Below are 18,626 nucleotides of genomic sequence, written 5' to 3' on the forward strand. Positions count from 1 at the left end.
AGGGAAAAAGAAGAATTTCAAGGGAGCATGCAAAACGAATGTAAAAAAAAAGTTTAAAACATTTGTCGTTTAGAATTCAAATCGTGTGTTTCGCAATCACGGGTTGCGATAGGACCCTACTCGTTGAATTTCTTGTTTCTACAAATGGACTGGAATGGAAATTGAAAAGAAATTCGCACCTGTGTTGTGACTGGTGATTTTCTAGATCAGTTAATACGAGGCATATGCATAAAGAAAAGAAATGGTCATTACGATGCGGTAATAAAGATCTAGTTTATATGACAAATTTGCACCCACATGCTCATCAAAAAGATAAAATGTGCAGCATACGCCTTTATAATATTTCTATTTCTTATCAATCTTAAATGATAGGGATTATTAATTTAGAAATTTGTATTTAGATGAAGGTTTGCTTTTTAAGTTCATCAAAGTTAATGTTTTCCTGAGAAAAAGGTTATTTACTCCCCTTTTTAAAAGTAAAATTTGCTTTAGTTAAGCCTTGAATAAACGCAAAGGATTTGTAACCATTAGGGATGTATCGTTCATGAACAAATGGGTCAAAAAGAACGAATCCTTAAAATGAACGGATCCTTTCGTTCACCTAAAAAATGAACTACCGTTCTTTTGAACGATGAACATTTTGAACACTGTATTGGCGCACTCGTGACAAAATAGCATTTTTTTTTTTTTGAATGACATATATTTTTAACTCTTAATCTCAAATTTCCTTTTTCTCGGTGCAGGTACACTATATTCATCATGACTATTGCGAACCTTTTTACTTTCTGCTTAATTCATCATTTTTCTTTGACAGTTGCAGTTCATTTGCAATTTTCCAATGTATATCTATTAGTAATATTTTGTGTAACTTCTTTGGACTATTAACAAAATATTTGGACTATCCGCTTTCCATTCCACGCACCTGCTAAAATCCTTCTCACACTTTCTGTCGCCAAAAATATTTCTAAAAATACCTTTTACCATTTTTCTGGAGATCTTTTGTTTTCTATAACATCCCTTCTATCAACTGCCGTCTATACTGATTTGGCTTATTTTCAACTAGCTTGGCGACTTCCAAGTCGCTTATTTTACACTCAATATCCAGAGATTTTCAATAAGGATTATTACTATTTTACAGTAAATTACAGCCCTAAGCCAAGGCTAAAGCAGAAATACTTAAAATACCTTGCCAGCTCAGTCATTCAATCCGATGACTGCAGTTTCGTGCTTTTTAGCACTCATCAGCCCGGAATAGGAAGTAACTGAGCTGGCGGGGTATTTCAAGTAAGGATTATTACTGTCTAGTTCCCCCCCCCCCCCCATTTAAAAAAATGTTGCTTTTTTCTGTTCTTATTGATACTGTTTAATAATTTTGAAGCTTCAATATTTAGGAGAGTCTTTTTTTTTTAATTAAGTTATTTGGTATTCCGGCTGAGCTACCAATATATTTATTACTAGCTTTTACCCGCGGCTTCGCTCACGTTGATGTAGTTTTTTTTTCAATCGATTCAAGTTAACGGTCAACACAGGCAGAGGTCAAATAGTTACCAAAAAAAAGTTTGTCTCTAGTTTCGCTGACATTTCAAATTGCCTGCCCCTTTAAATGTATCAAAAGGTGTGATTAAAATTGAAAATCAGGCGGAAGAGGGGTAAATGAAATGTCGGCGAAACTGGGAGGACACCCAAATAATTATTCAAAATAAATCACGAAAACGTTTAGGAGTTCTAAATAAGTTACTTTGGGTAATACTCAACAAATCCAATTCGAGTGAGGTCAACTATTCTTAAATAAAGTGAAACAGTTCTCTTCCCAATCTTCGACAAATAATATCAAGCGCTACACCGGCTCATGATTTTTTTCAAAAATCTTCATCAGTACAGGTCCGATAGGATAAAAAACAAATAAAAAAACAAAAACAAAATAAAAGAAAGAAAGAAAGAACAATATTCTCTATTGTCACCATTGAAATAGGGACATTAATTCCGCAAAATCCTAATTAGCATCATTAACCCTTAAAAATACACACAAAAAAGAAAATGAAAGGTTTCATAAAAATTTTAAATAAATTCGCCAATGCACTATCGTAGTCGCCTGGTGAGACTGGAGATAAAAAATGAATTTGGTGGATTAATTTTCATTTTAATAGTAGTTTTAAAGTTATTTAAGAATGTTGTTTCACTAATTTGGCGGATCAATTTTAACTTCAATACCTCATAGTACTTAATGATCTTTTTACCAAAATTAACTTGGCGGAATTTTTACACATGGTGAAAACCGAGAAACAGTATTGCGTACTCTTTAGCTTCACAAACAGCGACAATTGAAAAAATTGCCAAATGCCTTAGCTATTGAAATGATTCCACAAAAAAAAGTTCGGCTAGATTCCTGCTGATCGATTAAGTACCCAGTCAACAGAAATAAATTAAAAAAAAAAAAAAAAACGCATTAATTGCCTCAATGTTGCATCAAAATGAAAATAATCAACCAAATCCATGTAGTATTTGCAAATCTTGTGCAGAACCCTTACTTCAATATTTGACTTGAGAAAAGCCTTGAATAGTCACGAAAAGCAAAGATAGTCAACAATTCAACAATAGTCGCTATCGACAGGGAGTTGAGATGATACACTAAATACTGTATTGAGTTGAGGAAAGCCTTCGAACATGGAACTAAAAAGCTCATAACTCGTTTTTTATTCTACTTAGAAATTTCGAACAGGTGCCATCTTCAGCAGAAAAATCAGAGCTTTCGATGGACATATAATGTAAATATGTGCAAGTATTTTTTCATCCCCATATTAGAGAATTTATACGAAAATTGTGTTTTATTGCCCCTTAAGGGGGTTTTGCCCCCCATAACGGGAAGAAAACTACCTTATGTGTTATTCTGATGCATAAGCTATATTATTGTCAAGTTTCATCAAAATCCGTTCAGTAGTTTTTGCGTGAAAGAGTAACAAACATCCATACATCCGTACAGACAAACTTTCGCATATATAATAGTAGTAAGATTACTTTCGTTATGCATGGTCTATTGGTAATACTTTATGCATGTGTACAGTGCTGTAGCTGGAAAAAAAAAAACATTCGAAGGAACACGCCTCTCTTATTTTGGGTAGATATCATGGTTGACAGATGTTTATTTGGGGTCAAAAAGGCCCGTTTTGACAACGTACGTCAGTTTTTATTTAAAATGCAATTTTATGGTTGTCATACTTTTGTTCAGTTAATGCATATTTAACGTATATAGTTTTAATTTTCATTTCTTTATTCTCATGTTTTATATTATACCGTATTCCTTTTTTTTTTTTTTTGTAGTTCTCTATTTATTTCGTGTGTAATATTACGTGAGATTACTATTTTTCATGATGTACTAAGTAGTTTTTTTTAAAGTATTTTGTAGTTTGTCCTGGTTAATTTTACAATTTTTATTCTTATTTTTCGGGGTAAAACAAACCTATCGGCGTCACTCATATAGTCACGTATCCGAAAATCTGTTCAGGTTGTAAAAAATTATTTAAGACGTCGCACGCTGCATACGAATCCCATTGCAGATGTTTTTTATGATTTAAAAAATACTTTGGGGGAGGGGGAACAAAAAAAAAAGTCTTCCTGATAGCTATAAATTTTTATGATTTTGAACTTTTCAAAAACTAGCCCTTCAAAAGAAAGTTAACGGTAAGTATCATGCTTCCTTCCCCTACAAATCAAAATATTGGCTATGAAATTGTCAAGAAGTAAAAACAAGGGGGGTGGGGGGACTTCTTCCAACATGTGTTGGGTGATGGGGTAAACGGTAGTCATATATGGAGTTAGGAGGTCAGTTTACATAAGAATCAATAGGAATGACGTCACAGTCGTTCTTCATGTTATGCGATATAATTCGTTTGCTCATTATGAAGAAAATAACTTTGACTTTAAAAAGTCCTTATTTTTGAGTGCTACGCAGGAAACCAAAATATTGCTTCAGAGTGGTTATATATATATATATATATATATATATATATATATATATATATATATATATATATATATATATATATATATATATATATATATATATATATATATATATATATATATATATATATATATATATATATATATATATATATATGATGATATTCAACTTCATTGTTAACATCAGTCAACTTGGGAGAAAAAAATACTTCATTCAAAAATAATATATTATGAACAAAATGAATTTTTTGTAGAAAAGTATGAACTTTAGACCTCGTATGGCAGACCTAAATATTTTTTAATTTAAATAAAAACATTTCTGGTTTATGTGGGTCTGAAGGGACAACTTTTTACGAACTTAAAATTTTGAATTTCCAAAAAATAGGCTTTTTTGATGTACTAATGCGTGTGTGTGTTGGTGTGTTGTATGTGTATTTATTATTATTTATTTATTTATTTGTTGGGTTTCCCTCTTTACGAGTTCAAAAATGTCTGAGCTTGTGCTTGGTGTCTTGAAGGTCATATTTTTAGGAGGTGTGGCAGGCGTAATAGCTCTGCACAAGCGCACTGGCGCCTCATAGTATTGATTCCTCTGTCAATACCGGACGGTTGCCGTACGTTTCTGGGTGAGGGTCATTCTTTAGAAGACAAAAGGAGGAATATGAGCAGTGGGAGAAACTCTTTTCTCGAAGTGTTTCCTAAATTGCCTGTCAAAATGATTTTTCGCTTCTATTTTCTCGATATCGACTGAAAATCCCATTCTTGTTCACGGTGAATCAACCAATATTTAAACCTAAAAATAACTTTTAAACTAGAAACTAAAGGTTTAAACGAAAGACGGGAACATATAAGTATTTAAAGTCAATAATTTTTGATATTAACAAAACTCCAACGTAAATATTCATAAATGTCCAAAAATACTTTAGGGCAATTCCGACTGATATTTTAAAAGCAAAACAATTCGTATTTTGTGTCATTCAACCCAAAAACTATGTTGTGCAAACTACCTTTTGCCATGGAATATTGTATTTGTTAAGCTGAATTTAATGATACAATTAAATTCCCAAATTCATTTGGATAACTTTTAAATATTTATTAAAAACTGGTAACTTGGTAACTGACTGACATTTTAAAGTCAGTAACCATGCTTTTAACATTTTTTTTATCGTTAAAAATGTATTTTAAAAATTATCTATACCATTGAGTTTAACCTTAAAAAAATATTCAAAGGGAAAAGATTCTTCTTACAATATTGCGTTGAATATTACAAAATAGATATTGTTTTGCTTCAAAAATGTCAGTCAGTTATCCGTGGAGTTGCCGTTTAATCACTTATAAAAGAGTGGATATTCAATTAATTAATTTTAATGTAAAAAATGCAGATGTCAGCACGCTAGCGCAGCAAGAAATCACCTTCTTAGGAGGGAACATGTCATAACAGTCCTTGCTTCCAGGGGCACCCCGATGGGAGGCTTCGGGAGGACACTGTGACCCCCCAAAAATTGTCCTTATTCGGCAAATTTTGTCCGACGAATCGGCAAAATTATCATCATTCGGCAAAATTTGGAGTTCCATTTGGCAAATTGAGAATTTCTGCCGTCTTAAACATTTAACTTCGGATGCACCTGCTTGTTGTAAATAAGCTACCGTATTAGGACTGGTACCAGGGGCGGCAAATAGGGGGTGCGGGAGGGGGCGGTTGCACCCCCAAATTTTTCACTAAGAATAATATAAAATGGTAAAATTCAATTTAGATAACTTAGAAAATCATTTGCCTGAATTTTCAGAACAGAAAAAACTGATGGAGGATAAGTGTTTGCCTTAACTAAAGAAGTAATCTCTTCATATGGGTAAAATATTTCAAAATTGAGTAATCTATGTTATGATGGAGCATTTTGTATGAGATACCCGTACAGTGTAGAGTCTGTGCAATTTTTACGCGTAAATTCCATGTCATTTTACATAAATTTTTATGCTCATATTATAACTTAATGTTCAACTTGTAAGTGTTCATTGACGCCATGTACTAGAAACACATTTTAGCAACTCGGTGTATCATATGCTTTCATGGGAACATTTTGTAAAGATATGCTATTTTTGAAAAACATCTCACATCAAAAAATACTTTCACATCAACAAATGTATCTTGAGGCTCTTTACTTGACAATCTCTGAGTGACACAAGATGGTCTTCAAGAGTTATAAACGCCCCCTGGAAGAATTACTGGAAAGCGACCTTTTCATTGATAAAAAATTTGATGTCATTTTAATATGTATGCCTTTGTCTGAATTTTTTGTTGACTTTATTTATACTGCGGAGCGTTTTTTCAATAAATGCTACTCTATCATAAAAATTTTAATTCGATAATCTTAATTCTTGGATTGACAATTGAAACTGTTAGTAATTTTCGCATTAATGCATACTTGAACCAGGTGTGGAACTTTGTGACAGAACTTTTCGTAACAGTTTTTAATGTATGCCAATGTGGAAGAGGTGACAAAACCCAGATGAAGTTTTAGTCAAAATATTAAATCAATATTTTGAATAAACTGATCAATTCAGTTTCTCAAGAAATTGAGACAGGATTTAATGAAATATATTTATTATTGGTCTTAACTTCAATATTATGTAGGTCGGTTATAGAAAGCGAAAAAGAAAATATTACACTCATAAGTAATAGCATGAGGGAAGAGGAATTGTTTTGTGAATTGTGATTATACTTTTTAATGACGCAAAATAAATACTACCCTATTTAAAAAGCTTTCTTGGTTATTTTAAAGAGAGGAATCTAAAGGAAATGTGCTTTTTTGACATAACTTTCTTGCTTTCATTGTTTTTTGACTGTTTCAATCAGGTCAGTTATTTGAAAGATGACTTCCGTGATTAAATTGAAAAACCGATGTAAATAAAGCACAAATTTACACGAAAATACAGCATATAGCTATTTCAAGGCTACAATAATGGAGCCTCTTCATCGGTGTAAAAAACTACGCACACAACCAGAAAGTTGTAGGAGAACTGAACGTCAACCAATTTTGACTTTCGTGTTTCAGGAGGTTAGAGAATTGCCTTCGAAGCGCAATGAGGCAAAGCAAGACGTTCCTCTTTAGCTATACTGGCAATAAATTAAGTCATTGGATATTGATTAACTATAGTTACAAAATTTTCTGTTCTTCCTGACTCCAAAAATAGCAGATTAAAACTTTACTAAAAAATAAAAACTAGTAACGAGATATTTTGTGAGATAACTTATAACAAAATAAATTTAAAGCTTCGGTCGAAAAAAATTTAATTGTTCTTTACAAACCTAATTATACTTAACATTAAAACCATTTAATTATCAGTTCTTGTTAAACAATATGTATTTTATACCGTTTTGAGGAAATTCATGTTCAAGAAACTCGACCCCCCAAACGAAATGTTGAAATCCTAGTAGGGGATAAACTACTAATTAATTTCATAATCATTGAAAGGAAGTAATGACTCATATAAAATAAAGAAATTACAACGTATAATTGCACAGGATTGCAGAATACTGAAGACAGGAGTTTTGGGGTTACGAAGAACCTCTTTTTCAATGCAAAATAAAAATTAGTTTACGTCTTTTCATCCATAAACTCCTTTATTTTGCATCGAAACAGGGGTTTCTTATAACTCCGAAACACGTGTCTGCAGTAATCTGAAATTTTGTGAAATTATACGTTGTTATTTCTTATTTTTACTTTACAAAAACAAAGGTATTTAGTCAAGTTAATGTTTCATATATTTCATTTCAAATGTAACCAAAGAACAGAAAATATTTCTGCAGTCGTTCACATTTTATTCATAAAGTATTTGAACAGAGTGTGAATGGATGATATTGTCGTGACCCCCATAACCCTCCTCTTGTATCTGCACCTGATTGGAATAGCATAGTGAAACATGCTTTTTAACGCATAAATCATTTGCCCTCGTCCCCCTGCAAAGTTGCTGTATCCGCCCCCTGATTGGGATAGTACAGTGAAACGCATGAATCATTTGCCGTCGTCCCCCTGTTAAGTTGTTGTCTCCTTCCCTGATTGAGATAGTATAAGGAAACACGCTTTTTAACGCAAAAATCATTTGATCTCGTCCCCTGCTAAGTTGTTGTCTCCTTCCCTGATTGAGATAGTATAAGGAAACACGCTTTTTAACGCAAAAATCATTTGATCTCGTCCCCTGCTAAGTTGTTGTCTCCTCCCCTGATTGAGATAGTATAGGGAAACACGCTTTTTAACGCAAAAATCATTTGATCTCGTCCCCTGCTAAGTTGTTGTCTCCTCCCCTGATTGAGATAGTATAGTGAAACGCATAAATCATTTGCCCTCGTCCCCCTGTTAAATTTGGCGATATTAAAAAAAAAAATAGTTGCCTAATTAAGCTAGAAATGGACACTCGAACAGCCACTGTAGCTTCGTTAGCATTAAGGATATCGACATTCTGCTCTGTTTACTATTTCCAGAACATTCCATTTCTTTCTCATTTGGCGAGAAGCGAGGGCATATAGTCTACATGTCAAAAACGACGTATGCTTTTTCAACTGTTACTTCTTTGGAAAGAAAAAAAAATGTTAGACTATTCGTTTAATTCCCTGGTAAGAACTTAGCTGAAATCTCTCCGATTATTTCATCAGAAAGGAATTGCTTTTCCAATGAAATGAAATTTCAATTTCCACAGCTAACTTTAACTGTTCAATGTTACTCAAAGTACTAACTAAAAAATGGATTAGTTCTGCTGAAACTGTGAGTGAAGGAATGATATGAATTTATGGATATACGTGACAGTAATTTTTGGATTTCCTTACTGTTTCATGCACTGTAAAAAAGTTTCGAAACGTCACAAATTAGTTTCTAGCAACATTCCGGGATTTAACAGGTTCTCATCAATTTCCTGTGAAAATCAAGAATATTTGATAAAAAGTTACTTGAATTACTACAAGTTGCACGAATGCAGCCTTCTCAGCGTCGTCAAAAAAAAAAATAAAAAATAATAATAATAATAATAATATTTTTATCTACCAGTTCAAGAAATATCCAAATTTGTTTATTTAGTATATCGCCCTCTTGTGGTACTCTTTTCTGTCCGATCTGACTAAGCTCCCCGTGAAAGCGCAGTGATGTAAGTCTTTGAATTACGCATCTTAGCAAGTATTGCAGTCAGATTAGATGCTTGGTTCTTGCAATGGGGGTAGTGAAGAGTACTAATGTTAAGACACAGATATATGTATAGGATAAGCCAAAAAAAAAAAAAAAAACAATAACATGAAGCAAGCAGACAATACTTTTTCGTTCTTAATATTTAATTTTTAAATATTTTTTCTTCAAATGTCAGATTTCTAAAGCGTGTGACGTCAGAAAGTGAAGACAGCCATCTTGAATCGGAGTGTGTGGTTGGCTTTTCTAGAAAGATGTCTTTTGGTGATTTTTCACAGCGAGCAATTATTAGAGGAGCGAAAATTGTTAGTTAAATAGAATATTCATTTGGCGGAGTTCGGCAATCACTTGTGATGTCAGCAGTGAAAATGAAAACAACGACTGAACGTCTCAAGAGTATTTTTTTAAGAGACAAAATAAGTCAAAATTAAGAAAAAAATACCTCGATCCATGTTTTTGACCATGCTCTTTTAGAAAAAAATATTTTTGAAAAATGAGAAACAACCCAATTCTGTTTTAGCTTTGGCCATGGCTGTAATAATGCTTCAGGAGCTTTCCTAATAGATCAGGAAGATGCTAAGCTAATATTTTATACCTATTAAAGTTTCTGATTTGTTCCAGAGGCATGACTGGCTTTTGGCGGGAAGATATCTCAATTCTTCAGCAAGATTATTCCAGGATAATTTTAGGATTGTTACTCACTTTAAGAGGAAAACGTTCCTGTTTTCTTCAAGACATGTTTCTGGCAAAGATTGAACTGTCCAATATTTTCAAGGAATGTTTCTGAATGATTTTACCGTGTGTATAGTGTATTCATCATTCATCTCTAAACAAAAATTCCCCCCATCCCCCACTCCTCCTCTATTTTTTCCCAGCTGAGTCATAAATGCATCGGAACCGCGGTCCAATTCCATGTCAGAAAATTCCATAAAACCTTATTCTTTATCTTATTTTTTTTTTCTAACAACGCAGCCCAAACGCAATTGATCCATGAAAATCATTGGGTATGAAGCGTTAAAAATTTAACTCAGCTCAATGAATATTTAAAATAATTACAGGAGAGGAAAAAAAAAACAACTATAAAACGTAGTTGCATCACTGCGGGGGGAGGGGGCGCTCTGTGTGACACATTTCTGGGGAATGACTCCCAAGGAAGATTTAAGAGTTTGTAAAAAGTTTCAAAAAATTTAATTCTGAATTATCCATAAAAATTATGTTTAACCTATTAAATGTGAACGAAAATACGGCGGAATAATATTGCGGGAATGCTTATCTATGAGTCTAGGGCAAGCTTTTCAGAAAATGCCTTCCTTAATTCTGTACCTAAGAGCCACACTAACGTAAATGACATAACCGCTACTTTACACGATAGCGGAAAAAAGGTTTGCCTGGTGCATACAAAGGGTGGAACTTGCGCTCTTTTAACTGTGGTGAATAATTTTAAAGGATTTTTTTTCTCAGGATTACGTTCGCATGGCTCGATGCAGAATACGATTCTTCACACAATGCGCTAATAAACGGAAATTCACAATTTTTGGACTTACGTTAGCCCGGCACCGAAGTACAAAATTTATACAGTGGCTCCCGAAAGTGTTCGTACACCTACGACTTTCAATGCAATACGCCCTTATCCATTGGTTAGAATTAATATTTCGGAATAGGTATTTTATTATAAGATCTGTGATCTATTTTTACGAAACTACATGAACATTTTTTAAAAAAATATTCAATCTTAATTTTTTAAAAATCAAAAACCAAAAAGTGCCGGAAATTTTATCTCACAAAAGTCTTTACACACTTTGAAAAAATATCAAAAATTGAGTAAATAATCTAATTTTTCACTAAGTTATTATTTAGTAGAATATCATTCAGTAACAACAACAGCTTTTAAACGTCTGGGAATAGATTTTATTCTTTTTTTGTGCAATTTCTGAGTAAGTGTTCAGCCGCACTACGAGTCTTACTGTTTCTAGTTCGCTTTTTGTTTCAATGGCTTATTTTCGTAATCTAGCCACCAGATATCTCCAAATATGTTCCATTAAGTTTAAATCTAGCGATTGAGGAGATATGTCTCAGCTTAAGAACAAATTTTGAGGCACCAAACGCGAACGTGTGCTTCTTATCGTTATCTTGATAAAAAACAAAGTTGCTTCCAATTACCAAATTTTGGGCTAATAGTTTAAAATTGTTCTTTAAAATATTTAAATGAACAGCATAATTCATTATTTCACCAAAAAATTCCAAATTTCCAAGTCCTGATGCTGAGATGCACCCTCACACAAGAACACCTTCACTGTCCTGATTAACTGATCCAACTAAGTTCTTAAGATTAAATTCCTCATTTTTTTTCTTCCATTTACAATTATACAACAATTTAAGCCAAAATGTTGAACTTATTTTCATCTCTAAGTAAGACGTTGTTCCAAAACGTTTTGAGCTTATTTATCATTGATTTTACGACGAAAAGCGTAATCTTACTGTTTTTCTCACGAACAAGAAAATTTCTACGGGAAGAGGTCCCATTTAATCCAGCTAATCAGAAATCTTGGCGAACAACTTCAGGTAAAAATTAAACGTAAAATGGTTTCATTCAATTCTTGCAGAAACTTTTTCAGTTCTGAAATATGTATTTTTCATGTTTTTTTTAAAAGTAAACCTCTGATCATGCTTTGTTAACCTTGCCAGTTGACCTTTTCTTACCTTGTTTTCGATCCGATTCTTGTCTTTAAAGCATTTTATCAAGCACTTCACTACAGAATGGTGTAAATTAACCAATTTAGAGACATTTCAAACCAATTTACGGCTACTGTGAGGAAAAAAAAAATCAAATTTCGAATCGTGTTTGTTGTTTTCTACGCATACCTGCCATTTTAAAATAATAAGCAGAATATTAGGGAATAAATACACAAAAAATTAAAGGCAAATGACTTTATAGTATCATTACAATGCAAAAATAATGAAAAAAACCACATATGATAATTTTAATTATGAATTTATTCGAAAATATTTCAGTGTACGATGACTTTTGTGGCGTGTCTTTTCTCTGTCTCTTCGTTTTTTGACAAATTTCAAAAATAAAATCTGGCAATATTTTGAAAAAAAAAACTACTGGGTTTTATTCAGAATGGCATGGAAATGGTGTGAAAAAAAAAATTGGACTTCATATTCGAATTCAGTTTTGCGTTATTTTGGTTTTACTACAAATTTCAAGGTGTCCGAACACTTTTGGGAGCCACTGTATTTATCTTCTAATTTAAATTTTCGTTGCACCGCAAAAGTGAAAAAGAGTTGTCTCTAAGAATTTCACAAAATTTGAGTTTTTTTCTGGGGGGGGGGGGGATCTTCAAATTACCACACCATTGCCACTCGTGCTAGGAACGCCTCTGCGCTTTGCTCACTTAGTTTAAAATTTTTTTATTATTTTTTTTTTTTTTTTTTTTTTGTCAAAGATTTTTTTTTTCTTAAAAAATATTTTGTATTTTTTGTACGACTTCATTTTTATTTTCTTCGCTAAATTAGTAGTATTGTAAAATTATTTACATGTAAAAATAACTCGGATCATTAATGGTGATTGAGGCACGTTTAATATATCGTGGTCATTAAGTCCTCAAAGTGAATCAATACCTCTAGGGCAGCAGTTCCCAACCTTTTTAGTTGTGCGGCCCACCAGTTTTGTACAGAAACCATCATTGAGGCCCATAAACTGCTATATATTTGCGCAGTCAAAATTGACTTTCTGCGAGGGGGGGGGGGGGGTATCTGTTCATATAACTGTCCTCAAGTGTAAAAGTCATCAAAGTTAAAACTGCATAGGATTTTTGATGCTATTTTTCCCCTACGAAGGAGTTGATAACTGGATTGAAAATGGATAGTTTTAATCTCAAATAACTTGCTGCATTCAATGTATTTCTACATTTTTTTAAACTGCAATGAAAAATCTCATTCAAATAGATAGGTTATCGAATAGCCCCTCAAAAAGTCTCAATTTACTGGCAAATTTCTTTAAAGGAGTTTCTGATTCATTAGATTTCATCTCTCTAACTATATGGGAAAGTTCCTAAGAAATGTGAGAAATCTCATCTTAAAGTTTCTTATCGGCTTTGAGCCAAAAAGAGCTCATGAGTGAGAGTGACGGCACATCTATTCAGTGAATTTTCGCAAAAAACGGAAATTACGACCCCAAGATTTATTTTGATGTTTCAGATTCTCGACCAGTGTCCACGGCCCAGTAACATGCCGTTCGCGGCCCCCATGTGGGCCGCGGTCCATGCGTTGGGAACCGCTGCTCTAGGGTGTTGGACGAGAGATTGCTCGGCTTATGTTCTGGATTAAAAAAAAAAAAAAAAACAACTTCAGAGCCCCACCAACCGGTTCAACCACAAAAAGTGGCAGGTAGGGGTGACCCTGAAGTGCGAAATGTGACGTATATGTAAGAAAAAGAACTGTTTTGGTTTGTTTGTTTTATTTTTGCACTTACACAAAAAAAACCCCAAAATGCATTAATGGCAATTAAATTAATCTTAATTCACAGATTTGAGATTCTGGCTCAAATAACTAATCCGAAACTATGAAAAATCTATACTTATTTCATTTAATTTCCGTATAAATGAGTTTTCCTTAATGCACATTTACACTCTTTACCTTTGCTTAAGTGAAGGAAACATTTCAACGAAACACAAAATGCGTTTTCAGACCTGCGTCAATGTCTAAAACTAATTTCAAAAACAGAGCAGAAAAAATGCTTTTAAATTTCTTTTACGTGTTACAAGAGCACAAAGAACTACGAAAATAAATTACACTAAATAATGCAGAAAAGTATTTGGCTGGTACGTCACGAGCCTCCTCATATTGATTTCCCCCTTTTGGTTACGATGGAAATTGAATTCTGAGGCATATTTCATTTACTATCGTTCTCCACGCCGAAACTACTATTGTTGAAATTGATTCTTGCGTATTACATATATGTAAATACAAGGTGTCCTGAAATACTGACTGTTTTCGAAAATTTATAACAGGCGGCTAATGATAAAAAAATAATAATAATTCTTGCAGAAAATTCATGTGGTGGGCCGTTAGTTTTGTCCCCCAGTAAATTTTAGTTCAAGAACTTTCCCACAGATGGCACTGCAGATCGTTAGACAGTAAATCTCAGAAAGATAGAAAATTGTATCAGTTTTCCGAAAAATATTTAAAAAAAAAAAAAAAAAAAAATTACACAACATTTTTAAAATGTCTACCGTCGTCTGCAACCACATGTCGCAATCGGAGGAAAAATCGGTGAAATTCAATCCTTTTTTTTTTTCTTTTTTGACTTAAAGGGCTTACTACTTGCAGCCCATCTATTGAAAAAAATTTAAACTAAAATTTGGAAATGTTGGGGAAAGAAATTTACGCAACACATGAATTTTCTGCAAGATTTTTTTTTTTTTTTTTTTTAATGGTTAACCGTTTTCCTGTTATAAGTTTTTTAAATCAGTCAGTCTATTTCAGGACACCCTATAAGTAGTACTTTATTCACATACAGAACCTCTGAAAAAGATTTACTTTAACTAAATATATTTTGAACTTAATTCTCGAAATCCATAAATATATTTTTTATCGTAATAAGCTACAACTTACCGCCAGGGCAGCGGAGTCGGAAGGAAAATGGCAGACTCTGACAACGCACGACATTAGTACGCCGCAGGGATAGTCTTTCCCTAACTATTGGTACTCAGCCAAGGATTTATATTTCACGAATTTTCTTTAAACAATCTAAATCCAAAAGATAAGGTTGAGTAAAATATTTCCAATCGCCTAAAACCTTGATGAGGTTTTTTAACTAATCAAAACCAAAAGATAATTTTGGTGCAACAATAACAGTTTAAAAAAACTTCCATAGGGTTTAGGGTATTAGCACAGTAAACGAGCTATTGCTCTAGTTATCTAGTTACTCAATAGATGGCACCACTTGAACAGTTAATTTAAGTGGGGAGATCTATTGAGTTAGTCATTCGAGTAGTTAGTAAGTAGTTCGAGTAAGAAAGTTATTATAGAAAGTTATTTGAGTAAGTTTTGTGTTGATTTCTTCTTCAGAAACAGAAAAATTAATTTCTCGTATCTTCTCTTCCTGCAGATTTCTGACTATGATTTCCGCCATGCCCGCAGTCGCCGTCCGGCGCGGCCGCAAAAGAAGTAAAACGTTCGGCCGCTTCGGTATTCCCCAAAGCCACCACTCGAGCAGCTCCTCCCTTTCCGGCCGCAACCAGCAGGGCGGCGCCCGGCCGGGCGTCTCCACCATCAGCGGGCGTCACGCCGCGTTCCGGCGCCGCGTGCGTGTCGACAGCGACCTGGAGCGGCAGCGGCGCCGCTTCCTCGTCTACATGGGCACGCTCTTCCTCATCACCGGGCTCCTGCTCGTGTTCATCGGCGTGGGCGCGGCCGTGCCCACCGCGCAGACGGTCGGCCTTCTGCTCATCGGCGTGGGCGCCGTCTTCTGCGTCATCAAAGTGTTCTGCTCGGAGGCCCACATGACGGACGTTCCGCAGAAAGCGGCCGCCGTCGTGGTTCGCACGGACGACGTGGAAGCGGCACCGGAGGAGTCGACGCCGCTCGCCGACATCTCCGAGTTCACGGAGCTAAACGCCGAAGCGGCGTCGGCGCCGCAACTGGACGGAACCACGCCGGGCAGCAACGGATACTCCAACACCTTGACGCCGACCAGTCCTCCCAACAGCATACCAGAAACGCAAGTACTCATTGCCAACGATTCGGGAGGGAAATACTAAGAATAGCCAACTTCATTTTTTTTTAATACAATTGCATACCAGAAACGCAAGAAGCACATATTTCCAACGATTCAGAAGGGAAAAACTAAAAATGGCAAACTTAATTTTGTACTCCACAGCATACCAGAAACGCACGAGGTACATATTGCCAACGATTCAGGCGGAAAACACGAAAAATGATATACTGAATTTTTCACCCCACAGGGCTTAGAGGAGGGTAAAAATAGAAACGCAAGACACCTATTGCCAATGATCAGGAGGAAATCACTAAAATAAAATGACAAGCCTGATTTTTTCCCCAACAGCATACCAGAAACACGGAAGTAATTATTGCCAATTATTCAGGAGGGAAGAACCAAAAATTGCCCACTTCATTGCTCATCCGAACTACAAATCCCATCAAATCAAAACAATATGGGACAAACTGTAGAAGCATTGGGTGGTAACTTCATGATATTCTCTCTCTCTCTCTCTCTCTCTCTCTCTCTCTATATATATATATATATATATATATATATATATATATATATATATATATATATATATATATATATATGTTATCTCGAAATGGGGAAAAAAATACTCATGATTTCTTTTTATGAATTCAACTCTGAACAATATTCAAAAATATTTCAGAACTTTCGGCAAACCTTTTTCCACTTTTGCTTTGCAATATTTCAGACGTATTTATATGATAGAGCTTAATAATTGATCAAACGGTTCGACCTAAAGATTTACTTACTCTGAGATTCTGTGAAAACATTCCTGAATGGCAATAAGTACCTCTTGCGAGATAAGTTCTTCAGAAAGATGCTGATTTCAACATACTTAAGGACTTTTTTGAAAGACAAAATGTAAAAATTTAAACTTGATTCAAAACAGAAATTCTGAGGAAATCGTCAGCATTTCTACTATTCTAAAAGAAATTTGAGGGGGATCTATACAGATGAACTTACATATTTTACATGTGTTTAGAAAAATATTTCGGATATGTTCATTGGTGCAGGATGCATAGACATTATCTGAAACTATAGCGGAAAATTATCACTTTTACTAATGCCTTGACGACAATGCTCAATACTATAAAAAAGATTTTCTCGTCTTATCAAGTAAAAACTAAAACTTTCCTTTGCAGACGCTTCGAATAAATTAGTTATTCAAATGTTTTCAACTTCCAAAAATGTCAGTAAAAGGCTATTTAAAGGTTATATAAATCAAGTGACCAATGACCACCATCTTCTCGTAGTACGAGGTTTTATTAAATCTTTATGAAGACGGTACAAGTATTTGGTAAAATGTTATTTAATGGATATAGCTATCAAGTGACCATCATCTTCACCCTGTACTAGGTTTTATCAGCTATCTTTATGAAGACAGTGTAAGTATTCGGTAAAAGGCTATTTAAAGGATATATCTATCAAGTAACCAATGTCCATCATCTTCGCCTTGTTCGAGGTTTTATCAGCTATCTTTATGAAGACGGTGCAAGTATTCGGTGAGAGGATATTTAAAGGATACATCTATCAAGTGACCAATGACCACCATCTTTGCCATGTACGAGGTTTTTATCAGCTGTCTTTGTGAAGACGGTGCAAGTATTAGTTGTCATTTCGCCATGCATAATTTTTTACAAGTTCCGAAATTGAGGATAAAGTTTAGTTTTATCGGGTATTGCCTTGCTTGAGAGAGAATTTTTTGTTATAAATGGAAAAAAACAGAGAAAGAGCTTGCTAAATAAAAAGAGTTGAACTACAAAGCACAATTACTTAAATTTCAAAAGAAAGCTAGACATCGCCATTTCTACTAAATGTTTTCAAAGTATTGAACCTCCTCTTTTTTTGCAATTTGACAGCCTCTCGAAAAGTACCACTATTTTTATGCCACTTTGATAGCTGCAAAAGACAAAATAGAATACTTTTCATTGTTTCATTTATCGTTGAAAATCATAAATAATTGTGAATTATATTTTTGAAACATAACTAAGTACTAAGAGAGTGTGAAAGCACCATTTATAACAAGGTGGCGACAGGAACTGGGAAAAAAAGTTCCCTGACTTTTCCCTGATTTCCCTGATTAAGTTCACTAAATTTCCCTGATTTACGTTACCAATGAATGATAAAGGTTTCCTTTTCTTTGCCCTACCTGAAAAGCATTGCATATTAAATAAAATGCAGGGTCTAATACAGTTTAAGCTGTTAATAAAAATATATTTTGAAAAGATGGTCCTTTTTTTTTTGGTAAAAATTATATATTAAATTATTGACAGAGAAATATTGTCGGAAATCTAAAACAATTACTTCCAGGAACCAGTTAACATAAGAAGCCTAAGAAATTATTAAAACCACTCTTAAAGACATATCTAACCATGATAAAACTAAAAAATTTAAATGGAAATAATCTTGAACTGAATTTTCAAGCAGTTTAATTGTAGCTGCAAGAGTAACAAGTGGCAGTTAAAGTATAGAAGTAATGTAGTTTTACTTACGTAAATAATACTGCCGTGTGCAGGAAAACGGCAGTATCTGCAGAAATAAGTTTTCGAGGTATTTGAAAAAAAAAAAAATGTGGTGGACTCGGTACTAACAATAGGAAAATGTTGGAATTAGACGCTTTCTTCACGCTTCTTTTTCAGCGGAAACCAAATAAGCGAGTATGTACAATAAAGATAACGTACAATAGATGATAAAAACGCCAAAAAAAGAAATAGAAAAGAAAAATGTGCAGTTAT

The 18,626-nt window shown here is 34.0% G+C and overlaps 1 protein-coding gene across 1 annotated transcript; it reads left to right on the plus strand.

The window, feature by feature from the left end:
* The first annotated feature begins 15,256 nt into the window (after nt 1–15,256).
* On the plus strand, nt 15,257–15,898 carry LOC129229617 (uncharacterized). The gene has a single exon (XM_054863963.1). It carries the CDS (start codon nt 15,257–15,259, stop codon nt 15,896–15,898), a length of 642 nt encoding a protein of 213 aa, XP_054719938.1.
* Nucleotides 15,899–18,626: the final 2,728 nt, after the last annotated feature.

This window comes from Uloborus diversus, chromosome 9, assembly GCF_026930045.1.
Source record: "Uloborus diversus isolate 005 chromosome 9, Udiv.v.3.1, whole genome shotgun sequence".
Classification (NCBI taxonomy): Eukaryota; Metazoa; Arthropoda; class Arachnida; order Araneae; family Uloboridae; genus Uloborus; species Uloborus diversus.

Excerpts from the sequence above, each read along its gene's own strand:
- LOC129229617 (XM_054863963.1), top strand. The coding sequence starts at position 15,257 with ATGATTTCCGCCATGCCCGCAGTCGCCGTCCGGCGCGGCCGCAAAAGA.